At 37.5% G+C, this 26,719-nt stretch overlaps 2 protein-coding genes and 1 non-coding gene across 4 annotated transcripts in view; 1 reads left to right on the top strand and 2 right to left on the bottom strand.

The window, feature by feature from the left end:
• Positions 1–26,719, top strand: part of LOC144851654 (kinetochore-associated protein 1-like) — a 65,040-nt gene that overhangs the window by 7,223 nt on the left and 31,098 nt on the right. Inside the window, exons 20-57 of one of the 2 annotated variants that reach the window (XM_078709219.1) lie at positions 73–216; positions 388–486; positions 645–748; positions 894–996; positions 1,096–1,233; positions 1,408–1,533; positions 1,643–1,780; positions 2,178–2,300; positions 2,427–2,488; positions 2,706–2,807; positions 3,031–3,218; positions 3,721–3,818; positions 4,238–4,433; positions 4,878–5,050; positions 5,500–5,601; positions 5,725–5,853; positions 5,981–6,097; positions 6,829–6,941; positions 7,284–7,461; positions 7,752–7,847; positions 8,084–8,179; positions 8,461–8,551; positions 8,781–8,839; positions 9,203–9,395; positions 9,856–9,929; positions 10,313–10,520; positions 10,810–10,931; positions 11,306–11,379; positions 11,577–11,646; positions 11,907–12,022; positions 12,373–12,604; positions 12,910–13,021; positions 13,113–13,176; positions 13,402–13,531; positions 18,516–18,605; positions 18,718–18,863; positions 19,554–19,656; positions 20,228–20,481. In XM_078709219.1, coding sequence (XP_078565345.1) covers positions 73–216; positions 388–486; positions 645–748; positions 894–996; positions 1,096–1,233; positions 1,408–1,533; positions 1,643–1,780; positions 2,178–2,300; positions 2,427–2,488; positions 2,706–2,807; positions 3,031–3,218; positions 3,721–3,818; positions 4,238–4,433; positions 4,878–5,050; positions 5,500–5,601; positions 5,725–5,853; positions 5,981–6,097; positions 6,829–6,941; positions 7,284–7,461; positions 7,752–7,847; positions 8,084–8,179; positions 8,461–8,551; positions 8,781–8,839; positions 9,203–9,395; positions 9,856–9,929; positions 10,313–10,520; positions 10,810–10,931; positions 11,306–11,379; positions 11,577–11,646; positions 11,907–12,022; positions 12,373–12,604; positions 12,910–13,021; positions 13,113–13,176; positions 13,402–13,531; positions 18,516–18,605; positions 18,718–18,863; positions 19,554–19,656; positions 20,228–20,293 — 4,575 coding nt within the window. In that variant the 3' untranslated portion in view covers positions 20,294–20,481. Of the gene's footprint in view, positions 1–72; positions 217–387; positions 487–644; positions 749–893; positions 997–1,095; positions 1,234–1,407; positions 1,534–1,642; positions 1,781–2,177; positions 2,301–2,426; positions 2,489–2,705; positions 2,808–3,030; positions 3,219–3,720; positions 3,819–4,237; positions 4,434–4,877; positions 5,051–5,499; positions 5,602–5,724; positions 5,854–5,980; positions 6,098–6,828; positions 6,942–7,283; positions 7,462–7,751; positions 7,848–8,083; positions 8,180–8,460; positions 8,552–8,780; positions 8,840–9,202; positions 9,396–9,855; positions 9,930–10,312; positions 10,521–10,809; positions 10,932–11,305; positions 11,380–11,576; positions 11,647–11,906; positions 12,023–12,372; positions 12,605–12,909; positions 13,022–13,112; positions 13,177–13,401; positions 13,532–18,515; positions 18,606–18,717; positions 18,864–19,553; positions 19,657–20,227; positions 20,482–26,719 lie in introns of those variants that run through there. The other variant, XM_078709218.1, reaches the window with a different exon arrangement.
• On the bottom strand, positions 19,952–20,026 carry Trnat-agu (transfer RNA threonine (anticodon AGU)). The gene has a single exon. It is a non-coding gene; the product is annotated as a tRNA-Thr (tRNA).
• LOC144851668 (uncharacterized) lies at positions 20,669–26,422 on the bottom strand. Its single transcript, XM_078709244.1, has 5 exons — positions 25,943–26,422; positions 22,783–22,956; positions 22,162–22,242; positions 21,813–21,913; positions 20,669–21,572 (listed from the first exon to the last, which is right to left on the bottom strand). Exons 1-5 carry the CDS (start codon positions 26,387–26,389, stop codon positions 20,978–20,980), a joined length of 1,398 nt encoding a protein of 465 aa, XP_078565370.1. The 5' UTR covers positions 26,390–26,422; the 3' UTR covers positions 20,669–20,977.

Below are 26,719 nucleotides of genomic sequence, written 5' to 3' on the forward strand. Positions count from 1 at the left end.
GACCCACCTGATGTTGTCAGTGATATGACGTTTATAACATTGTAATTTAATTGTCTTTTTTTTTGTTTGTAGGAGACCACAAGCAGCCTAACTTATCGCATGTTAGATCGTGTGAAAGCTGCCAACCTTGTGCAACATGTACTTGATACTGTAGTACGTCAGTATATGACAGAAAACAACCTGTGTGAAGATGAGATATTATTGCAGTACATTGAGGTAAGAAAAACAGCTATCCCTCCAATAGGTTCGGTCTAAAATAAAACAATGTTTCTGTTTTTCATTGTAATAACTTGAGGTATTGAAAACAGGTATCCCTCCAATAAGATTCAGGATTGATTGGTTGTAAAATGCATAAAAACGATAATGTTGTTTTGTTTTCTTTGTTAGGATTTGATTGAGCGATATGGTATGCAGTTTACATACTCATACGAAGCGCTGTGGCTTGAGAAGGCTATTGCTGTCATTGAATGCATCAATGATGTTGAGGTATTTGATAAACTTTCGTAAACGTTTCATAATCCGTTTGTATTTTGCCATATGTTCATTATTATTATGAAGCACTTTTGCACATTTTGGCTTCGCTGCCAAGTATTCTTGAAAATAACGGATTACCTTTAATGTTTTATTCTGTTTTTTTAAACTAGCGTAAATGCACTGCTATATTCCTTTTAATGAATAACGTACCATTTCCATGGAATGATGCTATGACCAACCTGGTTCAAGTGGGCCTAACTTTACAACATCCCAAGTAAGTACACTGCAGTTGTATATTGATGAAATTGTGTATTGGTTTGTGATAACATGTTGTTATTTGTGTTAACATGTTTTTAATTGGTCAAGTTAACACGTTAATTGGTGTTAACCAAGTTAATTAATTTTTTTTCTTCTTTTAGAGTGAATCAATTAAAGGAGAAATATCGTTTAATGGAACTTAAAGGAATGTTGATCAAGTATGGTTTGAACAAATTTGATGTCAACAAATGCGTACAAGCGGAGGTGAACTTTAATATTTAAAACTTAAGTCCAGTATTTAAGCATCTTTACTCCAGCCAACACCAGCAGGCAATTATAATTGTTTTATTTTTTTATTTTTAGGATGCCATTAAGTATATTTTGTCGAAAGACACTGAGTCATCGATAGAGGACGCTCTTCAAGTCGTCAAAGCTTACTATGACATTAAAGAAGATTTTGTGTATATGTTTCGACTTCGTTTCTTAGTAACAAATGATCGGGTAAGTTTGCGTCTAACCATTGATTTACGAAAGTGTTAAATTTAATTTCAATTTCAGCAACACATTGCATTTTTATATATATATATATATACCAATAGTATCAAGCACTGTAACCAGACGATCTAGTTATCTCTTACTCGCCTTTTTTATATATTTATAATTGTATTTTTTCAGATAGAAGAAGTGGTTCCACTGCTGAAGAGTCTAGATTCAGAAATGGCATATCATTGTTGTTGTAAAATGTTAGCCTGGACGTTGATACGTCTAGACTGGCCGCAGGAGTATTTGCTAGTTGAGGAGGTTTGTCAAAATTGTATCGGCATTCTTGCTGCTTGCCGTATGTATTTTTAAATTCTGTTTGATTGATTGCTTCTTTTGCATATTAGTTTATAAATGCATTTTCTTTAAGGATAAAAGAGAACAAGTTCTTGTGACTGAGGCTTGTATAGAAATTGTCAAGTATACCTTAACCTTTGACCTTGAGCCTATGGAACGTGAGAATCTGAAAGAGATTGTAAAGAATCTTGTTAAGATGTTGGCTTTACAGGTAATACATGTCAAATTACGGGTCCAGGGGGTAGTGCTAAGGCAGGGTCCAGGGGGTACTGCTTGGAGAGTGTCTGGGGGTAGTGCTTGGAGATGGTATGGGGGTAGCACTATGGGCGCACAGGGGTGGGTCCAGATGTAGCGCTAGAGAGGGTAGTGATAGGGGAAGATTCAGGGGGCTAGGGGCGTATGATCTACATTTTGACAGCTAAAATAAAATTATGACTTACTTTTGGATATTTAGTTTTTTAAATTGTATCTATTAATATAATAGAGCACTACCCCTGTTAAAGAACTTTGTTGGATTCTGAAGGTTTAAAAGAGGTTCTTGTAATTATTAGTAATCAACTATTATTTACTGTAATGTTATTACTACATGTCTTATTGTTTTTAATTAGGTTGAATATCAAGAGTTTATTTCGATGGAAAACTATAAAAATAAAGAGAAGAGAAGCGGTATTCTGACCAAGTATGTAGTCAAGTTTTACACAGGAAACAGAACGGTAAAAGGACTCCGAATGGTGAGTGTGTAGTAGTATTACATAAATACTATGTTTATGACAATTCTAGGCTTAATATTGCAACTTAAGTAATTAAAAGTCATCGTCAAAATGTGTTTCTAAATAATATTGTTTTATTTTTGCTAGAGTAAATTTGCAGGTGAGAAAGAACCGAGTGGAGATGAGCTGAACTTTAATAAGATTCTACGGTAATAAAACATTTATTAGATATTGCATATGCCATGTTCAAACTTAGTTACTGTACCTACCCACCAAAGTTAGCACTAATTGGGCCCAACTTAGAGGGTTAGTAACCAAGCCAGAATAAACCTGATGCGTTTCAATTCCAACTTGTCTGTATGAATATTAATATTTTAACAATAACTATGTTGAATTTATTTCGTTGAACCACATATGTTATAACAGGTTAAGTGATCTTGTACAAGTCCCAAGGTCGGAGTTGAAAGGTCAAATGGCAATCAAAGCTGCTGAAAGTGGTGAGATAGAGTCTGCTATTCGCATTGCAAGGTACAGTAAGCAATTTTTAAAGCTCTGTCTACAAAACATGTGATGTGCCCATATATGGACATGATGATGTCACATCAGTACCATATTTGGTAACATCACACTTTTTTGACAAACTAGGTTGATAGTGTAGACAGAGCTTAAGAACTTATACTCATTTGTTATATTATATATTTTTCCATTTTGTTTGTATTATTAGAGCCTTGTACATTTTTTTTCCCAACAGTGAAATATCTGAACATTGTTGTGATGCTAAAGTAGCAAAATCCTTGTTTACCATATGTCACATCCTCTGCAACCTGTTAGCAACCAAACACAAAGCTATATTTGGTCCTGGAAAAACAGGAATTCCAAAAAACTTACCAGTAGACATCAATAAACTTGCAAATATCGCGCTCACATTTTGCGAAGATGGTAAGCCAAAGATTTATTGCATAACATCATATAATAATAGTTCGTTCTTATTCATTCATTCATTCAATCTTTTATTTCGGAAACTCTGGTCCATAGAAAGTAAATTACATATAAATGAAATAAATAAAATAAACAAAATTACTACTACTCATCTCAGGATGGCATTCCATCTGGAGAGCATCTTCGACTTAACTAAGACGTTGCTTATAATCGTTGAGATTAAAATATTTTTGCTTGCATTAAGTCTACACATCAGGCCATATATTGATATTCTTAACAATTCATAAAAAAAAGGAATTCTACATTCCGTAAACATGAGGCTGGCACTGCAATGTCGAGGCCTTTGCAACAACATTCTTAAACCATTATTGTAGCATACCTGGAGAGGTATATAGCGCATATTATAAGCAAGCTCTCAATGCGCTTTACAACAACATTTTAACCGTGATGTGATGACATGTGTGCTTATTACTGCAGTAACCATAGTCTTAAATCATTTCAGATATTTTGCAAGATTGTCTGGTCCTTTGCAAACACACGTCTTTAGCTAAGGAGGTTTATGAACAATGTGAACATGGACAGTATGGAGTGTCTATGCAGGTTTGAAAAATATAAATTTATTCTTCTAAAATCTGATGTCATATCACTACCATATTTAGGAATATCACTACAATATTTGGGAATATCACTACCATATCACAGCACATCACACTTTTTTTATCAAACTAGTTTGATAGTGTAGAAAGAGCTTTACAACGCATTTATTTTGATAGATATAGTCCCTATACAGTTGTTTCACACATGAAAGTAGTTGTTAAGCTCTTTCCACACTATCAAACTGGTTTGACAAAAAAGTGTGATGTGCCCAAATATGGTAGTGATGTGCCCAAATATGGTAGTGATATGACATCATCGTGTCCATATATGGGCACATCACATTTTTTGTCACATAAAGTTTGATAGTGTACAAATACATGCAGTAATCATCATAATGTTTTGTTTGTGTTTTTTTCATGTAGGAATTGTCTGGCTCAATGAAGACTGACCCTTACTCACATTGGTCCTACAGTACACATTTCAAAGAAGATAGACTTGTTCTTGATGCTGTTGTCGCTGTACCGCTTACAAACCAACTAACGATGTCATCCCTTCCCAGAATCCTCTCTAATTTACATACTTACCAACAGTCTGCATTTGTATATTCTGCAATCCAGGGTAAATTTATTTATTTTAAAAAAAAATTTTTTACAACATTTTAAATAGAAGAATAGTCAAGGAGTTTTGTCATGTATTATTTGTCAGTCAACATACCTGTAGTAATAAATCCAACCGTCAAATGCAAGAATAGTATAGTATTAAAAAGTTTAGAGATGAATTTAGTACAGCAGTCAACTCTCCCAATACCGGACTCTCTGAAAACCAGAAACTCCCCCAAAACCAGGCTTTTCTCGATTTCCAAAATGTCCCAAAATCCTCTTTACCATTAAAAGCACATTCCGAATACCAGACTTTTTGGAAAACCAGACCAAAGGTGTCCAGTATTGGGAGAGTTTACTGTAGTACTAATTTGCGAGTGAACTACAATGTACTTAGCAATAATTTAAAGATTTATAATATGTCGCATCAAACAAAATAACAAATATTAAATTAAATTTTAAGAATATGAAGATGCACAAGGAATGGTAAAACTAAACAGTGCTTCTATGAATCTTGTGGATCATTTAATGGAGAACAACATGTTTGAGATGGCGTTCCATGTTCTTAATGAGTTACTCATGTCTGCTGTTATGCACATAGCTGTCAATACAAGTGGCTACAAAACCACCGATCAGGTATTTAATATTACAACAAGTGACCATCCAGTACTGTGACAATTTTAAGAATGTTTAGCTTAGTTTAATTAATCAAGCGGGTAAGTGCTGCAAACCATAGCCATATCGGCACAGATTCAAGGCTCGAGAATAAGGACTTAAAACTGGAGCACTTTAAGGAACCCAGTGTACCTTTCAGAAGAGTGGGGATTACCCCATTGTACCATCTCAGCCCCTGTTTATGGTAGGCACTACAATGTGACTGCCATAGGTGGCCAGATCCTCATGGAGGACAAATGATGTAAAAAAAGAAGTAGTACCTCTAGCTTTAAGTTGTTTTAGCCAACGACACTTCAATCATTAATTAGTTAGGAAGCATGCATATATGTGTGTGTCTGTGAACATATTCTGGCCCAGGTTGCAGTTAGTTTAGCCTGAATTAATACTGGATTACTATTTCTTTCATATAGGCTTTGTTGGCATGTATTGACAGTGAAAAGAAGACTGTGATGCAGGTGGCAGCTACAGGCCTGCAAATGGTATCTAGTGTTGTGTCCACACTTCTGGAAAAGGTAAGCTATCTATACATCTTGAACACATGATGCAGTGTAGAAGGGACGCAGATTTACAGAAAGCTTATTTACATGGTTAGATTGGATAACTGATGAATAAATGGCATTTTGTAATAATTTCAGATGTTTGGATGTCGTTATGTTGATGTACATTTAGCACTTGGTTGTCTAACGGTGCTTACCAAGCAAATTGCTCTGGCAAAGTTGAAGTCTTTGACGACCAATGCTGGACATAGCTACAAGAAAGTTATGGTATGTAAAAGTATATAATGTTCAAATATACTTCATTTTAGCTCAGTCTTATATCATTGAATACTGCAATTAAACAATTTGTAATTGCACACAAAATTGAAGTATTTATTAAAATCTTTTACTTCAGCGTATTGCATCAGTTGGGTGTGAGTATGCAAGGTACTGTGATGAGACCAAAGTGTTAGCGCTTTGTCAAGAACTTGAGGTGAACGCCTCTTGGGGGTACAGACTTGGCAAATTTAAGGTATGCTATTGACAGCTTTCATTTTTACAACTGTTATGTAATGTATAAATAGTACACATAATTACTTTAAAGATGTATTGTCCCTTTGACTAATTTCAAAAAAATAAAAAATAACAGATTTCGAAAAAAGGTGGGTCATTTTGAAGTATCATAATAGTTATTAACTATCACCAAAAATTTGTCGAAAAAAAAATCATTTAACTGAAATACAGACGTTTTTTTGTTAAAAAAGTAACTTTGACTTCCAGTCAAAGTTTTCGATCAAAACATATCCCATAATGAAACGCGCTTGTTTGGCTACTCTCTGTATGCATAATCATAAAACTTCCTCACGATCTGTGTGAAAATACCTTCTCAACTGTGACGAGTTGTAAACAATCCTAATTAGCATGTGCATAACGCATACTCGTTGTTTGAAATCTTTGTTTACTTTCGCTCGCGACAATTTTCCAGATGAAAAAAAAAAAAACTAATTTACCTGTTAATTACGTAAACTTGTTGCTTTTGGCTCGAATTTTCGACTTAAAGTGAATAACTTTAATATTACTTTGATATGGCCAATTTAAATTTAGAATATTTTGACCTTCATTTTTTTGTGTTTCAAGGGACAATACATCTTTAAAAATATTTGGTATTTATATGTACTCATTAATATTCAAGACAGTCGTACACATGTTTAGTCAAGTTTGTGTACTGATTTAATGATCACTGGGTCTTTTACAATTTCCCAGATCCCATTTAAAGAGGCTTTTATGAGCAAGGAGATATCAGACAAACTACAGGTGCTACCACTGCTTATTGATAATCCTGCTGTTGGTATCGATATGATTAAAGAGTTCTGTTGGTAAGGTTTATGGCTAGATTTTATTTATGTGAAGAACATTTCAATCCCTCCCACTGTGAACCTTGCTATTGTTTTTAGCTTTCACACCAGTCCCACCCAAATTCACTTATATTCCCAATTTCCTGGACTTTTTGCATTCTCGCTCCTGAGGACGCTCAAAGTATATTCATCGAAATGTCAAGAAACTCAACAGTTTTTTTCAGGACTATGTATACATGTGGTGTACCGCAAACTTTATATCAACATTTGATATCGCCATGCAAACCTTCAAATCAAACATATAATACAGTATAAAGACTTCCAATCAAATAACTTCACACTGTATTTGTTACTTCTTTGCAGCGACTTTAATTTAGATAAAGACGATGCGTTGTTGATGTATCTTGAGGCAGTTTTGTTGGCACCGTCCTCGTCGGCTTCGTCATCCAAACCATTTGATAATGTTCTTGTGGCTAACCTCACTATGGAGATCGGCAATCATAGTCTGCTTGCCACTAAACTCTTCAAAATTCTAGATAAGGTTTGTATCATATTTTTATTATTATTGATACTTGTAATAGCTAGTAGCAGTAGAACTCCTATTAAGGGGACACCATCAGGACATGTTTCACTTTGTTCGTTTAAAAGGAAAGTGTCCCTTGATTAGAGGTGGGATTCTATTTGAACAGTTTTTTCTCATTCTTGCTTACTAAACCAAGTGTTTTGGTTCAAATCTCTGACTCTCACTAGATCAATGCCACTGTCTCACAGTAAGTTGATGTTTCCTGCAAAGCTATGTTGCTCATATTAACTATCTTTATCTTTTTATAGGTTGACTCTTATGATTATACTCGTTTGACGTTTGTGTTGCGTATTATCCTTATTTTCAGCGTAGAAGATTCCTCCAAAATGGCCAAAGCACAGCTGGTAGGCAAAATATTATACTCATTCATTAGATATAATAAAAATATTAACAAGTTATAAATCTACGTATTGTGCATTTTGCATTTTAAAACTATCCCACTAAAAATGATCAAAGACAACATGTATCCAAGGCAACACACGACCCAGGCAACATGTGCAAGACGTGAGCTATGCAAAATGTATCCAAGGCAACACGTGACCCAGGATTTTTACAAATGTCATTTATAATTCACTTTTAGGGTCTAGACCTACTTAACTACCTTGTGATGTACACCAGATGTGAACCCGCTGGTCCATTTGAAGTACAATTTCAGTGTAGAACGGAAGAAGATAAGGTGAGTTCATATACATCGTAATATTTATTCATTAGCCAAATTGTTTAGAATATGTTTTTATTACCTTGTATCATTAAAATGTAACTTAGTACTTTTAACTTGTAAATGGTTTCAAAGAACAATAATTTTCCGCATTGTGTGCGTCCATTACTGTATATAGTTAATTTTCCCAAAAGCAGAAATGCTTTAAACATCCTTTTGGTTTTTCCACCCTTTTGGTTTTTCCACCCTTTTGGGGTTTCTCCCTTTGTAAAGCCAGTGATTTATCTTTATTTCTCCAGCTTGTTGTAACTGCAGAAAGTTTATCACCACTGTCATCGGAGCGGCTGCCATATCATCCACTTGTCAGCGGTGGTCAGTGGAAAATATTATGTAAGTAGTGGCACTATGGTTGCTTGTAATCCACAGAGACTGGGTTTGATCATTGATTCTTCAAACTTGACTTTGACCAATTATCTAGCTAAAAAGAAAACATCTAAGTAAAAAAATATGACACAAAGGACATTATTCCTAAACTTTAGTACACTACCTTAGAAACAAATTTCCATTTTAAAGTGGACAAATAAAATGTCTTCTACTATAATTTCTTTTCTCTTTTTAGCTCCTGAATTAAATGAGGAATCAGTAGATAACCTTATACCAATTTCTGAACTGTTAAATGTAAGTACTACTTAAGTATTGAGCATGCTAAGTATTTGAGATGGTACCCAAAAAGAAACTGTTACAATCCTTTGGTTTTCTTGTGTCACCTATTTTGGCTTTGGTATACATTCTTTCTACATTAAATTGCAAAATTTTGCAAGTTTTCTAAAGCTCTGTCTACACTATCAAACTTTATGTAACAACAAAATGTGATATGCCCATATATGGACATGATGATGTCATGTCATTACTATATTTGGAAGTATCACTACCATTGGGCACATCACACTTTTTTTGTCAGAACTAGTTTGATAGTGTAGACAGAGCTTTACTTGTTGGTTGTTAAGAACAATTTAATAGAAGCATGTTAAATGATTCTAGCTCAACAGGGATGAGCTGTACGTAAACGCAATACACAATGTTTTGAAGAAACACAAAGAGAATGCATCCAGCAGCAAGACTAGGAAGCTGGACATGAGGACACTGCAAGGCATCAAGAACATGTTAATGAGCATAGCTGATCCTGCTCTGTCTGTAGCATCAGCTAGGCTAGTAGCTCAGGAATTACCAACTGGTAAGCAATAATATAGTAATCAATAAATAATAATATACATCATACTTACCTTCTGCTTAATATGCAGATGTCCTAACCATTAGACCACTGGGCTTTCATAATATTGTTTCAAACTTGATTGGATAGCGACTCTTTAACACTCTCGGAGAGGTACGACCGAACAGCACTAGTCCCTCAATTGTATGTATTGTATGCATGCGCACCAGAGATCAAATTGACACACCCTCATCTTTCAGTATTTTATTCACGATACTAATCATATACAGTATAGTAGACCCCCATCCCTTGTGATATCCCTATTAAGGCAACACTTTATCATGAAACGAACAAGGGAAAATATTTGTTCTATATACACTACCGCTAAAAGTAGGGGGACACCTCTATTGTCACTTTGTTGTGTCACCTTGAAGATGTCTTCTCAATAGTTATTATACTGTATTGTTTATTTTGATCTCTCTAGGTCCAGAAAAAGTTTTAGCTCTTCATTTCTGTGTGTTACTGGCTTCAAGGTGGAAAGTGACATGCAAAGAAAAGGTAGGATAAAAGTTTTTAGTCTTTTGACTTTCGCTCAGCTGTATCGTGTCTGCTGACAGCAACAGGCCCATACCATAGCACACAACCTCTAAATAGTAACCTAAACTTAACCTTTTAAATAATCACTAATGAATCAACCAAACAGCTGCTTTGCAGAAATGTGTTGACATAACGCTTTTGAAGAAGAGGCCACTGTTAGTGTCAGAAGACATGATATACAGTATCCCACATGTGGTGAAGGTTACTGCATTAGTGTTTTTTGTTGCTAGACACGATACTGCATTATTGTTACTAGACATAATACTGCATGATTGCTTATTGTTACTAGACATAATACTGCTCATGTATCAGGTGAAATCTAAATGTCTTCTTTTGCTCATCAGCCAAAAGAGTTAGAGAAGTCAAGCATGATGCATAAGAAGCTGGTAGAGGTGCATAGTTGCCTAGCAACTGAGCAGGTACTTTATAAGTATGGACTTGCAGACAAAGAATACCTCTCAATTGTTCACACTCCAGCGAGACTTATCTTCAAGTTGTATGAACATCAATCAATTGAGAAAAAAATGGCAGGAGAGTTAGATGGTGTACCAGGTAGATTAAATATCCAATACCCCTTTGCCCCGTTACCTAGCAAAACACTGGAATTTGCACACACCGGGTCAGTCAACAGTTTTGTTTGGTGTTAACTAAAAAATAAATCGCCAGAATTCAAAACACCATAGTTGAACACTTGAAAGCACTCAACATTTCAAACTTCAAACAAAAATTTATCGGAGAATGCAGTGTGAAGGGAACTCTGGCATCATTAAAAACATATCACTGATAATTAACCATTTTGTCATTTTGAGATTAAAACTTAGTATGTACTAAATGTTTTTAGACATTCACAGAGCAGTTGATGAAATTGCAAAGGTGAACAACAGTAACATAAATAAGATACGACGGACGCTGACTGAGAAATGGCTGCTGTACACGCCGACTAAACAACTGGAAGATGAAACGGTGAGAACATTTTGAAAATAATAACAAGCATATTCATCAATTTTAGTGTATAAATAATATATACAGTGTATATCTCTTTTGATATTTTTTAGTGTAAAGATAATATGATTTAACACTATAGCCAACCTCTATTTAGAGAACGAACAAGGGAAATATATGTTTTATCACTACATCCAACCCCTAGAAAACACAGATCTAGAAAACTCAGATCTCAGATATATCTGAGTTTTCTAGATCTAGAAAAGTCAGATATCTGAGTTTTCTAGATCTAGAAAACTCAGGCGATAGGTGATACCCCTATTAAGGGGACACTTTATTGGGTCCCGAAAGTGTCCTCTATGAATATTAAATGCCTTTATTGTTTGTTTCTGCAGATTAACTTTTCATTCAATACGTTCAACCTAATCAAGGAAGTTCAAATTAGTGAAGAAGAAAAGAGTTTAAGAAGGTGAACGTAGATTTTCATTTTGTAGTAAAACCTATATTATCCTGCAATGATAGATGCTAATACTCACTTACGTTTGCCTCTCTCCACCCAGGTGTAAATGAGTACCTGGTAGGGTCAAACACAATTGCGATTATTACATTTTTGCCTATGTTTGTGTTCATGACAATAAATAACTATCTTATCTTTTGTTTGAATAGGGTCATGTACATATTACAATACAGCCAGATTGAGAACAGCGCCCTCTTCCTGCTTGGTCACGCATTTAAGGTAAATATGGATTTGTAACAATTTTCTTCAAGTATCTATTCTTCATGTACAATTACTAGGGAGCTTACGATTGGAGACCAACACATTGATGTGTCGATTGTTGACTTTGCCTAGAAACTATCACTGTGTTTAGTTGAGGAATAGCATGAGAAAACTTCCCTGCATATGAACAATGACCTATTAACATGACCTTACTTAGGTCGTCTGTAAAAAGTACCCTAATTTAATATGATGATAATTTCCAATTATTTCTTTACTAGGAATCATCCTCACACACGGATTTTGCATGTCAAATTCGCGCTCTTCGATGCCTATTTAACTTGATCAACAAAGATGAGATCGAGAGAATTTCTTTAAGGCCTGTGGATGATATAAGGTATGTGGACACAGCAAGTTGCTTTGTTTAGCAAAGTGCCATGTGCTGTAAGCGTTAAGCTCTGTCTACACTATCTAAAAAAGTTTGATGTGCTCAAATATGGTAGTGATATGCTTAAATATGGTAGTGATATGATGTCGTATCGTTTCCATATATGGGCACATCACATTTTTTTGTCAAATAAAGTTCAATAGTTTCAATTGCTTTAGGGGCAGGTCACAGATTCTTATACCAATTTCATATATTCTCTAATAATTTGTTTTTAATGTGAAAAACAAGTTATTATTATTATTATTATTATTATTATTATTATTTGTTTGTATTAATGATATATCATTTTATTTTACTAGAGATTTCATGCAGAACTTGTTATATCTGAACGACTTACAGTCAATAAATGCAGGGATGAAGATGACAACGTTTGTTACGTCAAACAAGGATGGTTTAGTCCGTGGTTTGTGGCGTAATCACGCCCACGAACCAAAAGCGTTGCGCTTGATCTCTGACCTCTGCTTGGACTACGAGATTTACGACCCTAATCTTTGGAACAGTATCTTGCAGCAGTTGTATAAATACAGCATGGTTGGTATTTTATTTATCTAATAGCATTTTTAATATTCAGTAGAACCCTATTGACGTTGTGTTGAAACATATATTTCCCCTCATTCATTTCAAAGTGTCCCAAATGAGGGTTCTACTGTTTTAGCTTTTAACGAACGTAAAGACAACTTTTGAAGTAAATATAATGGAACAAAAATTATTATTAGACTTGGTTAGTTAAGACATTCTGTGCTTTTCCCAAGTGTATCTAGTAGTGTTATTATTTTCACAGGGGCTCCTAAATTTACATTGTTTTTATCGTAAAAATTGTTCATATTCATTTACAGATGGATTACTTGCAACATGTTTTGGTGACCCTATCTGCAATTCCTTGCTTATGGCAAGTCAGATGTCTACCCAATGTGTGGAAGATAATTATCAACAGGCCATTCTCAACAGGTAACAAGGCACATAAGATATGATTAGATACATGAAGACAATGTATGATGACAACAAGTATTAATTCATAATCTGACCTTTGACATTTCAGTATCACTGCCTCTGACAGAAGACCAAGAGTTAGCGTGTCATAAAGCATATGTTTTGTTACAAAGGTCAGATATTTTGGAATGATAAACATTTGTAAATGCTGTATTACCCAAACCACAGTATAACCCCCTCCTTTGGGACACGCCTATAAAGGGACACACGCATTAAAGGGACATGCCTATTAAGGGGGTGCTTTGTTGGTTCCCGAAGGTGTCCCCTTCATAGGGGTTCTACCGTTTATTTGTTTTACCGGTTTTTCCTTTATTTATTAATATTTACTTTGATTTCAGGTGTCCAATGTTGTTAGATATGGATCATTTAAATTTTTCACGACAGTTTCTCGGAGTTGAAATGCATGCCCACAGCCTTGGATGTTTACTGTTGATCCCGCAAACTGAAAAGCGCAAACAACAGCTACAGGTATAGATCCATGTATCAAATCAGTAACATTCCAAATGATAACGTTTTTGGAGACCAGTATGGTACTAAGAAATGGAATCGTACAAAACAGAATTAAATCAGTTTCTCTCGATTTTGTGTATACTGTCTATTTCGTGAGATCCCTACCTGTATAGACTCTACATATGCCATTATTCCCAATATGGACACCCCTCGAAAGGAAAATGGAATAGTCCAGGCGCCGTAGCGGGCCGTACAAACGTCTCTCACGCATGACATCGTCCTCATATTCCTTTCGCTTTCCATGGAAAGCGGACGTGTGACCTTGAAACCTTGAAGGAAAACTAATTAAAAGAACAATAACAAAGGACACCTGGCTAGCAACGCATACCTTTGTGGATTTATTGTGTTTAGCATTCTTGTGAAGGAAGCTTCTACCAACAGTATCCTTACTTGTTTTGTAGCCATGTCTGCTCGTAAAGCCGCAGCCTGTTCCGTGTGTGGCGGGCCCCGCCCGTCCACGAAGCTGGACCGCCATTTGGCGTGCCCCGCGCTGCCGCAAATGCAGCCAATCTGCGACCTGCGAGGTATGCATACGCAGGCCTGCGGCGAAGTTCATTACCGCCGATGAGTGGGCCTTGGCGCACTCTAGCCCCCCTGGTAGAGCCATGTCTGTTAGCTCCGGGGTCGTACTCCCTGACCCGCCGCCTGCACCTCAGGTGCTAAGCCCGGATATGCTGAAATTAATATCAGAGCAAGTCAGTAAGACCCTAGAGGAGAGGGAGCGTATTAAAACTGGATCGTCCAGTGCACCTCTTCCCGTCCCCTCGCTTAACAATCCAGGTATCGAGGTGCGGGTCTGTGGGGATTCCACTGACATAGATGATGGGTCGGAGCCTGAATTTGACGATGATACGCCTCTCCCGTCTGGACATCAGCAGCTCGTCTCTAGGGCGCTACCGGGTATTCTTTCCCACTTGGGAATCCCGTATGAAACACCTGATGCTTCTGGAGGTTCTCTGGGCGGTGGCCTTTGGGACTCGCTCTCCCAAACTGCGACGACCTCTAATGTGCCTGTTGTGGGGATCCACCCAGACTTGCTGAGACGAATTAACCGTCAGGCCAAAATATGCGTGCGTCGTCTATTGATCCGGGTCATTTTGAACGGTTCATGGATTCCCCTTCCTTCCAGTCCGAAGATTTATTTTCCGGTCTGTTCGCATCAAGGGAAGAGGCTTGGGCCCGCGAGCTAGAGGCGCGTCGCCAAACCAATTCTAAAGCGTCTGGCGGCGTTAAGCGTCGTGACCGTCGCACTTCTCGCTCGCAACGCTGGGCCACTAACCCTTACCAGGTGCCAAGCCAACCGAGGCCTCCTCCTCAGCCACATTCCTCGTCTTCCATCCCACCTCTCATGGGACCTACTTACTCCCCCCGGCCCTTTCGGGCCAGTTCCCACCCGGCCCAACATGCCTCCCGTGGGGGAGGGCGGCGTCGGGGTCGCCGTGGGAACCAGAAGTGACATTCCTGGGGATGGGCTCGGTTCTTCTGTAACCGAGCGGGTGGGGGGAAGATTAGGGATGTTCGCACAGGTCTGGGAGTCCATGGGAGTAGACTCATGGGTTGTAAGTACCCTGTACGCGGGTTACAGGATAGAATTCACCTCACTTCCGCATATGGGTCCACAGAGGCCAACTGAAATTCCTTCCTGCCCAATCAGGAAGAAGGCCTTATTCGAGGGGGTCAAAGAATTAATGCAGAAGGGAGCAATCTCACGAGTCCCTCTCACATCCCTTACAAAAGGCTACCTTTCTACACTATTTCTCACAGAAAAGGCATCGGGGGGTTGGCGTCCTATTCTCAACCTCCGAAGTTTAAATCAGTTTATAATCCCGGTAAGGTTCAGAATGGACACGCTGGTCACGGTCCTACGTGGCCTGTGTCCCAGGGACTGGGCAGCATCTCTAGACTTAAAAGACGCCTATTTCCACATTCCCATTTCCCCAGAGGACCGTCATTGGCTACGGTTTCTCCTGGACGGGGAACTATACCAGTTCAGAGCCCTTCCGTTTGGTCTGTCCACTGCCCCACGGGTCTTCACTCGGGTAGTCAAGGCACTGGGGGCAGTATTCCACTCGATGGGGGTAAGAATCTTCATGTACCTGGACGATTGGCTAATTCTCGCAAATTCCAAACAGGCCCTCGTAAGCCACGTCGGCCTTGTATTGAAGATCACAGAAGCCGCAGGTTTCATTATCAATTATCAAAAATCAGTTCTCACCCCGTCTCAGTCCCCACTGTTTCTTGGGGCCCGTCTAGATCTCATTCGGTCCCTGGCGTTCCCATCACAAGCTCGCATAGAGACCTGTCGGGCAGCGATAAAACTCCTGTTGTCCCGACCATCATCTCCAGCCCTGATGTGGCTGAAAGTTCTGGGATACCTTGCGAGTTTCGTAGATTTAGTTCCGGACTGCCGACTTCACATGCGTCCGATGCAACTCCACCTCCTTTATCATTTTTCCCCTTCCTCCAGAAACATTCTGGCCCAGGTCCCGCTAAATACATTCGTAGCTTCTCACGTTCAGTGGTGGCTTCAACCAGGAGGGTTGGACGGGGGAAAACCTTTCTCCGATCCTATTCCGTCGGTGCGAGTCACCGTCGACGCCTCCCTCTCTGGGTGGGGCGGTCATGCGCCCTCCGAGCAGGTAGCGGGAACCTGGACCATGTTGGAATCAGCCCTCCACATAAATGTCCTAGAACTTCTTGCAGTCTCAAATACTCTACACAGCCTGCTCCACTTATGTCACGGGGAGGCTGTTTTGGTGCTGTCCGACAGCGCCACGGTGGTATCTTACATCAACCGTCAGGGCGGGACGCACTCCCCAACCCTGTGTTGTTACACATGGCAGCTCCTAAACTGGTGCCACCAGCAGGGGATCCACCTAAAAGCAATTCACATTCCCGGCAAACTCAACACGATTGCCGATGCCCTCTCCCGTCGCAAGGGCTCTGTCCTTCCGACCGAGTGGATGTTATCGACAGCCGTCGTCCAACAGATCTTCAACACGTTTGGACGACCTCTCATCGACCTGTTTGCGACGAACCGGAATGCTCAACTTCCGATTTTTTGCTCCCGGTACCCAGAAGCCACGGCCTGGGCCACCGACGCCCTGTCGATCTCATGGAACGGGATGTGGGCGTATGCCTTTCCGCCTCTTTCCCTCATCCCTCTGGTCATATCTCACATTCGCCGCCATCAATGCAAAATCCTCCTGGTAGCTCCATGGTGGTCTCGCCAAACTTGGTTTCCCTCAATGCTGAGTCTGCTTTATTCTCAGCCCAGGACCCTGCCAATTCGGCCCGATCTCTTAGTTCAATCCCGGGCCCGGCTGGGCCTTCACAACCTGCAATCCCTGACGCTGACTGCCTGGCCCTTGTCAGGAATCGCCTCAGAAGTGCAGGAATTCCAGACGGGCCTGCCTTGTTGGCAGCCCAGTCTCGACGGGAGTCGACAAGAACACTATACAACAGCCGCCTTAAGCGTTTTTATCAATGGTGTGCCGGTTATGAAATCGATCCTCATTCCGCCTCTCTAGGCGAAGTCTCCCGGTTTCTCCATGACCTATTTGAGTCGGGACTCCAGGTCAGAACCATAGCGGGGTACCGGTCAGCTATTGCGGTAGTATTACCGAGGTTTCCCGACGGATCGTCAGTATCCTCCTCTTTAGAACTATCGATGCTGATAAGAGGAATGTTTAATGTTCGACCTCCCGTGCGGTCTTTACTTCCCCGGTGGGACTTAAACTCGGTCCTTGAGGCCCTTACAAAACCGCCATACGAACCCCTTGGTTCAGCATCTCTGCTCGATGTTTCTATTAAGACTGCGTTTCTAGTATCCGCAGCGTCATGTAAGCGTAAGGGTGAGATTCACGCACTTTCCTTAGACCCTGGCCATATTCGGTTTGAGAACAACGGTGTTCGTCTCACTTTCCGAGCAGGGTTCTTAGCAAAGACCCAAACCCTGAATCACTCTCCACCAACCATTTTTATTTCTAAAATTTCCTCGCACTCCTCTGTGCGAGAAGACAGGCTTTGGTGCCCAGTGCGTGCGATACAAATATATGTTAATCGCACGCAACATTTACGAAACGGAACGTCACATCTGTTTGTGACGACAATAAAACCCCATGGCCCCGCCTCTAAGGATACGATAGCCCGTTGGGTCGTTTCCGCCATCAAGTCAGCGTATGCATCTTCACGCTTGCCGCCGCCAGCTCATATGCATGAGGTGCGTGGCTCAGTGGCTTCGTGGGCGTTATTTCGGGGTGTGCCCGTTTCGGATATTTTAGCGGCGGCATGGTGGAGAGCTCAGACCACTTTTTCATCGTGCTACCTTCAGGACGTTGTCTCGTCCCAGGCGACCGTAGCGTCGGCGATTTGTCGGCCTTCTAAGTAGGGTAAGTTGGTTTTAGTCACAATCACGCCCTCCTCCTGATGCCGGTGCTACTCTGGCATATGTAGAGTCTATACAGGTAGGGATCTCACGAAATAGACTACACAAACCAACAGTGGTGTTGGTAGTCTATGAGTGAGATACCTACCTGTATAGCAATCCCTCCCGCCTCCCCTCGCCGTGATCACGTGGATCTCGGAATATGAGGACGATGTCATGCGTGAGAGACGTTTGTACGGCCCGCTACGGCGCCTGGACTATTCCATTTTCCTTTCGAGGGGTGTCCATATTGGGAATAATGGCATATGTAGAGTCTATACAGGTAGGTATCTCACTCATAGACTACCAACACCACTGTTGGTTTGTGTAATTTGTAAAAGAGTTATGTCTAGCCTAGGTCTAGCTAGGCCCACATAATTCACAGTAGATAATATCTATTTGTTGAACAGAGAGAATATTTAATTTGTTGAAAGTTTGACTGCTCTATTTAACGAGGCATACTTGTGGTTATCAGTAACTCACCACTCAACAGAAAAAAATGTTTTTTTTGCTAAGGTTATGCTAAGCAGTAAGTGTCACTTGAAAATATTGGACCAAGTGAAAAAATACCAGGAAAACAAGAAGGTTTTACCACAGTCCCAACAGGTTAGTGAACTTTACTATGAACTATGATCATACTTTATCCCTTTCTCATAGCACCATACAAAACTATACATCATTGGCCTGTGCACCATCTACTATATAATTGTGTTTTCAGATTCGATCGGCTGTCTTCATAAATATAGATGAAAGAGGCATGTATGATGACTTAGCCAATACCAGTCACTACAAACCACTGGCTTTGTTTCTTGTAAGCCATCAGAGGATAGAGAAGGTTATTAAGTACCTACTGCAGCAAGACAGGTAAACACTATGCCACGCCTACTCCACCCCTGGATAAGTTTGTTTGTGAATAGAAACAAAAAATTATTATATTTTAATATACACTAGCTCTCTATCAAATTACCCTTCCAATTAAAGAAGCTCTTATTAATTTGGAGATGCTTTTTCAAATTTAAAGACACAGTCGCAATTGTGTGTACATAGCACAGGATCGGGCACTACCTAGGTCAAACATTTGTCTAATGCACTAATCTATCTGATGCATACTGTAGTACAGTAATAATTGGGTGTGGGTATATAAAAAATAGGATAGTTCACCTCTTAAGACCCACAAGTTATACCTCATAGCCCAAAATATAAATATAGAAAAAGTCCTTGTTTGACCAATGCTTGTCCAATCAAACTTCAAACACTTGGACAGATGTTACGTTTCCTAAATCTTATGGCATTGAATATTCTCACAATCATTTTTTCTTAGCTCCAATGGTAGTGCTAGCAGAATGTAGTGTAAAGAATTTGGAGAAACTTATATTATTATTATTATTATTATTATTATTTTATTTTTGTTATAAATATGTTTACTGAACCACTTTGGAAATCAGTACATTTGTATTGAAAGTGTATTTCAGTTTAAAGAAAGAACAAATAAATAAATAAATATATCCACTCTTCCAATAAGAATTAGATAGAAAGTTTTGTTTTATTTTATAGGATAAATGATGCTACTCAGCTTGTCAGTAATTACCTACGACTGCATCCAAATACAGAGGCTGCAAAACAAACAGTCAACGACTCTCACCTAACAAAATTAAAGGTTTGTATATTATGTACAATTTGCTATTTGAATTTAGAAATATTTGTATTGTCCTGTCAAATGTCGTCCACGTCTACCATTAGTAAAATTCATGATCACTTCTCTTTGACCTGAATGGTCTAAACATACAATTTTTATTCACAACCAAATGACTGAAGGAGAATTAAAAAGGTGTCCTATCTTGTAATTGTAGTTTTGCATCAGGGAGTTGAGTAATTAGATGTTTGTCCTACTCTGACGTAATTTGTACTTTATACTAAGTACATTTGAGAATACTTGCGAAAAAATTTGCAAGTAGTTCTCGGGTGGGACTCGAACCCACGACCTCCAGATCACTAGCCTGGCGTTCATACCTCTAGACCACCGAGCTTGTGCTGATGGCTAGTGGTTAGATTCGAGCCCAAGAAATGTGTCCTATCTTGTGAGTTCATGCGGTTCAGGAGATACTGTAGAGTACAATTATGGTTAGTGCTAATATAAAAATGATGAATGTGGATTTCCTCTGTCACCATTGATGAATTATGAATTCACAATTGAAAAAGGTGTTTTATTCATTATACATTTCTTGTAGGTGTTTCTGGCGTTTCATAACTTGGAAAGTTATGCTGATAGAATTGATGAAAAACTCAAGATGTAAAAGACAGATAAAAAGGACCAATATATCCTTATTACGGTTTGAAAAAAGATGATATGGCATTGATTGTACTTTTATGTCAATCAAACTAGATAGTATATTATTATAAAACAAACAAAATTAGCCTTTGGTGGTAATAAATTCTGATACAAATATTTATTTAATTGTATTGTCTGATTGTGCCATGTTTTTCCCAGTTTTCTACCCCTTATTAAAACACACTAAAATAAAGCTGTATACAGTTGTAACCAAGTTTATTACTGTACAGTTTATCAGTCCTGAATGTCTGCCAACCTAAATAGGGATAATAACATATTTATGCATTTAATAAAAAAAAAATTGCATCCACTTATTAAATTATACAGTAGAGAGAGTTAAAAAATGTGCATTGTTAAAACTGTTTATAAAATTATATTATATATTTTAACAAATTGTTACTAGATACTACATTCTCAGCACTCAATAACATTTCGACACTTAAGGTAGGAAAATTATAAGCTCTCTTCTACTGTTGTACAATTACAATAGATTTTGTCTTCTGTTACTGTATATTATTTGTGTGTGATATTTTTGTGCGATTGAAATTTGTTGTTTGATGTTTTGTGTCCTGAACACAATGATGATATTTCAACCGAATTGATTACTTGACCTATTAAAATCACACCATTCACAAATAGTGACTACAAGTCACATGACATTACATGTTGTGCTTTTACTGGATGCGGGCTCACTGACCGTGCTATCAACAACATGGTCACCGATCATACTACCAGATCCTTCCGATGATCCCATACCATCGGATGTACCTGGCTGCAGTCCACTTGTCAATTTAGACTCATTACGCCTGATACTATACCGAGATGCGCGACCCCCGTCAGAAGACGAAGACCTGTCGCTACTATTCTTCCTACGTAGCTGAGCCTGTTGGTTTATACTCAATAATCCATCTTCATTTAATCTGTTTAACGTGATATGTTTGTGTACAGATTTGTAACGTTCCTGGTCTTTAGGTTTGTTTGTTGGTGTATTGTTACCACTTGCCAAATTCCGTTGGCTTAATTGTCCAAGCGCCACTGCTAGTTGAGTTTCAAGATGTTTCATTTTTTGTTCGTTTTTCTTCTTTTCCGCCTTTAATCCACTAACCTCATCATGTACAGATTTTAACTGTTCTGACGTTGTTTGTAAATTGTATTTGGTTGATTTTAGCTCCGTTTCTGTTTTACGTAAATTAGCTTTTAGAATGTAATCATCTTCATCATTCAGGTGTTGAAGGTCATTGAACCTGTGAATATGAATAGATGACAGGTCATGTTTTTGTATAATTACAATATTACCATGACAAATCTACACTACAGTAATTTGATTTTTAGTTAGTGGAAGTAGAATAGGGAGCTTGCCAAAATTCAGGACGAACATCTGAAATGTGATGTCAATTTATTGTTTGTTGATACTGGAATGAAATTCCTTGCTCAATTCCTTGACATACTTTTGATAGATTCAGTTAACTAATTTATTTTAATACCTTTCACCACGTTTAGTTGTCAGTATTGAATTAACGTTGACCCCTGACCCCTGCAAACGTTCTTTGTCAAGCTCAAGTTCGCTGTGTAGTACATCCAATTCCTGAATGAAAACGACAATTGTAAATTTAATATAATTATTGTAACTTAATTATCAATTAACCAAATCAAACACAAATTTAGAATGTACAAGACAAATTCAGCAATTTGTAGAAAAGCTTCATTGAATTACAATTTTACGTTGTATACAATTTAACATTTTTCCTGAATCTTCATTTAGTTTCAACCTCATTCTTTAAAGATTTTGACGCTAGGACATCAATGTGAGAAAGTTAAGTTATGTTAAAATACCTCATCTAGGTTTTTAAGCTGCTCTTCTCGACTCTTACATATTTCACTTCTTCTGTCAAGATATTTTTCGGCCTGCTCAATCTAAAAATATAATTACAAAATACAATATTAAAATACTAAATTTAGACAGAAATAGCTGATCACACACTGCATGAAACTTTTTCCACTTCAGTCTTTACAAATGTTGTTAAAGTAACAAATTAAATTCAGAAATCAACAAAATAATGCAAGAATTCCACCATTCAAAACATTGAAAATTCAGAAACCGCAACCAAATCAAATGACATCAACAAAAATAATGCAAAAAATCCCCATCCCAAACAATGAAAATTAGTAGTAAACTGTCCACCAAACTGAAACCTTACCCTGTAGGTTCATACATTAAAAAAGTATTGTGACAGTAAGTTAGACACTGTCCACCAAATGGAAACATTGGGTTCACACATTAAAAAAGTATAGTAACAGCAAGTTAGACACTGTCCACCAAATTAAAACAACTTACCATTGGTGTCACTTATGGACAGGTATTAATAGCAGTAACAGTATTGTGACAGCAAGTTAGAAACTCTCCACCACACAACACACAAACTGACTTACGATACAGACCATGGGTTTTCTCACCTCCGTCTCGAAATCCATGCACTGTTTAAACCGCCGATCCAACTCGTCTTCGAGTTCTTTCAATTCTTCCATTCTTTTTGCCATACTTTGCATTTCTTCATCCATCTGCAGTTCCGTTAGCTGTGTCAAATATTCTCGTCGTTTATCGGATAAATCCGTTTCATACTTCTTGATCTGTTTAAAGAATCATATCTCGGTTTTAATAGCAGTATGTTTTTTACAGGAATAGAAATTGATAAATTGCCATACCAGATAGCACTGCACCAAAAGCTATTGGTGTTTAAAGCTCTGTCTGCACTATCAAACTTGTTTGACAAAAAAATTGTAATGTGCCCAAATATGGTAGTGATATTCTCAAATATGGTAGTGATATCATGTCCGTATATGGGCACATCACATTTTCTTTTCTTCTTTTCACATAAACTTTGATATTGTAGACAAAAACTATTGGTGTTTAATATAATAATAAAATGGATCACAGGATAAATTGTGTCAGTAAAATATTGTTATTGATCATAATTGTAAATTATATGTGAGGGAACTTAAAGACATGGTTACCAAAGTACCTTAATCTTCTCTTTTGTATTGTTGTTTTGCAATATAAAGCTAGCTACTGGATTACAGTAACAATAAACTTATTGTGTGTTATTTGTCATGTAAATGTTTGTTTTCTTGTTTACTTGTTTACTTGTTTCCCGTACACTTTCGTCTACGGGATCGAGGCGAAGCACTCAGTGCTTAAAAGCCCCTCTTAGCAATAAAATCATATTCAATATAGGGTGAAAACTTCAGCGGGTGGTTAGACCATGCGACGTTAAGTTTTGCTTTGAACGAGTTCACCGTAGCACATGAAACTACATCCGTAGGCAGAGCATTCCATAAGAGAATAACTCTCCTGGAGAAGGTGTCCCTCCTAATATTAAGACGAGAGCTTTTAAACTTGAGTTTATATGTGTGTCCACGGGTCCGAGATTCTAGATCAAATTCAAAAAATGTGTTGATCGAGATACGATCGAAACCCTTAACAATCCTAAAAACTTGGATAATATCCGCTCTCTGCCTTCGATATCTCATAGTAGGAAGACCAAGAATTCTCAAACGTTGTTCATAAGGGATATTTCGGTACCTAGGAATCAATCTTGTTGCTCTTTGCTGGACCTTCTCTATTTCATCCTGATCTCGTTTTCTAATAGGATTATAAACAGTGTTACAATATTCAAGCGTTGGCCTGACAATAGACTTATACAGCTTCAAAAATCCATCTTTATTCAAGAATTTAAAAGATCTATAAATCATTCCTAGTTTCTTATTAGCCCTTTTACAGATATCCGCTACATGCAAATTAAAGATTAAACTAGGATCAAAGGTAACACCCAGATCTTTCTCCTGCTTTACCTCATGTAGTAAATTACCAGCCATTGAATGACACTACTGTTATCTCAGACAATATAAAGTGACCTCCAACCAGTAACTACCATTTATCATAATTGCGAAAGGTATTGTAAATAGTGCTTATCACAAAAACATCACGTTCCTGTCGATCGTTCTTTATTTCAAGCCAACAGTAAAACACCAACAGGTTGAATATTAAAATAATATTAACATATAATACATTAAAATTGAGAATGGTTACACCAAAACATCTAAGCAATGACGAAAGTCAACAGAAAAACCATTTTTACAGAAAATTTACATTTACACAAGAACATTTAAAGATGTAGGCCTATCATGAAAAATTTGATCCAGTTTTTGGTCAAATGAATAACTATTATGTAACATTAAAATTGCATATTCAACAACAAAAATGGTAAAAAATTATTTTTTTCAGGGGACAATACATCTTTAACAAGGTGTTTACAGCGAAAATTACAGTACAAACGGCGATGTTTAAGTAAAATAACGAAATATTATAAGTAACATTACAGAGTAAGACATTTATACAAGAAAGTTTAAGTCCTGTCTTGTTCTTCATGGGGTAGGAGAAATGATTGGTCGATAAAACGCCTATCAAGCGCAAGAAGTTAATATAATGCATTCAATCAATTCTACCGTGGATTGCTTAATAGCGTAATAAAGCAACAGGTTAATCAATAAAGATTCACATTAAATTTTCATACTGTGATGTGACAAATGAATATCATTTGAACGTTTGTTCGTAACTACCCAATAAAATGTGTTTGCATCGAACAAACTTTAATTACACAGAGTTTGATTACTGTGTCAATAATTACACTTCAAATTTATGGCACCATACTGTAGTTAATTAGATTCAAACGAAAAATGATGTGTAATTTATCATACATGTATTTCTGATATTGATGATTTTTCGTCTTTTAATGTACATTCTATTGTGTACTGTACTGTACAGTGTAGTTTAGATATACAGTGTGTACAGTATGAATATGAAGGAATACTGTAGTTTGGTTTTTTTATGAAAGCTTAATACTTCTTTCTGCCCGATTTTAATTACTTTATCATTTTGATTTTGCTTATAGTATTCTCCATTAAATTCATGTTTTTTCCCGTTTTTGCCTTTGGATTTATATATATTATTTTATATAAAAACATGCAACAAACAATATTACAGTACAATTGTACATTAAAACACATGCACATGCCAAGTTCAACTGTTGCCTACCTCTTGTCTAGATGGTGGCTAGAATATAGATACAATGTGAATGCAATGAATTGTGTTTGTAGGACAGGTGTGTCTTATGATATTAAAGTACTGAAGTCTGTACAAGCATGGAACTATAATATAAGATATTATATTATAGTTCCATGGTACAAGACAACCATGGGGTGTAAATGATATACTTTAAAGCTCTGTCTACACTATCAAACTATGTGATAAAAAAATGTGATGTGCCCATATATGGACATGATGATGTGACTACAATATTTGGGCATATCACTACCATATTTGGCCATCACACTTTTTTTTGTCAAACTAGTTGGATAGTGTAGACAGAGCTTAAGCATAGACCCAACAGTAGGGGCTTCAGGATGGTTACCTTATAGGCATCAATATTATACTGTTATTTGAGGGGTTGTTTTCACTAAATAAGACCTCTATCACTTATAGTCCGATTGCAAGTCATTGATACTTTATATTTTTTTTTTAAATACAATTTAAAGACGTTCAGTAGGATATACTTACTTCCTCTTGAAATTTAGTTTTTGTGTCCTGTAACGTTTGTTTTAAATCATGTTTTTGTTCTTTATATTCAAGTTTCTTTTTCTCTAGTTTCCTTTCCCATTTTCCTACACTTCCAGAATGTTCTGTATTTTCCATGTGACCAGCACCATCTACATGTTCCTTATTATTGTTCCCAACATCGACAACTTTATTTGATTGGTCCTCTGCTCGATGTTTGTGTCGCCCTCGTCCTCTTCGAGTTTTAATATCATTGTCTGATTTTTTAGTTTCTAAGTTGTGTACATTGTCATGTGGTTTACTATTTGAAACAGCCTCTGCAAAGCTACTGTCTGTTGTACTTGAATTACCTGTCGACTCTTCAGTATTATTTAAAGGCTGCAGATTTGGTTCTAATCTAGTCATATTTACATGATCATTCTCAATTATTTCATCTTTATTATTTTGCATCTTTTTCAACTTGTGACGTTAATTAATATCGGTTTCTTGGTGGGTAATAGAATTGCCATTTAATTCACAAATTGTTGGTTGTCCCATTTCCATTTGCTCAGATATTTTCAAGATTTCCAAAATAAAATCAACCATCCTATAAGATGATCATTCTTCAATATCTGGAATTAAAAAACAACAATGGCAAATTTAATGTAGAATCTAGATATTATATACAGTAAAATGTAGATTTAACAAGCTCCTGGTAGTATATTAACAGGCTGCTTGTCTAAAGCTCTGTCTACACTATCAAACTAGTTTGACAACAAAAGTGTGATGTGCCTAAATATG

Source organism: Antedon bifida, chromosome 9 (genome assembly GCF_963402885.1).
Source record: "Antedon bifida chromosome 9, ecAntBifi1.1, whole genome shotgun sequence".
Classification (NCBI taxonomy): Eukaryota; Metazoa; Echinodermata; class Crinoidea; order Comatulida; family Antedonidae; genus Antedon; species Antedon bifida.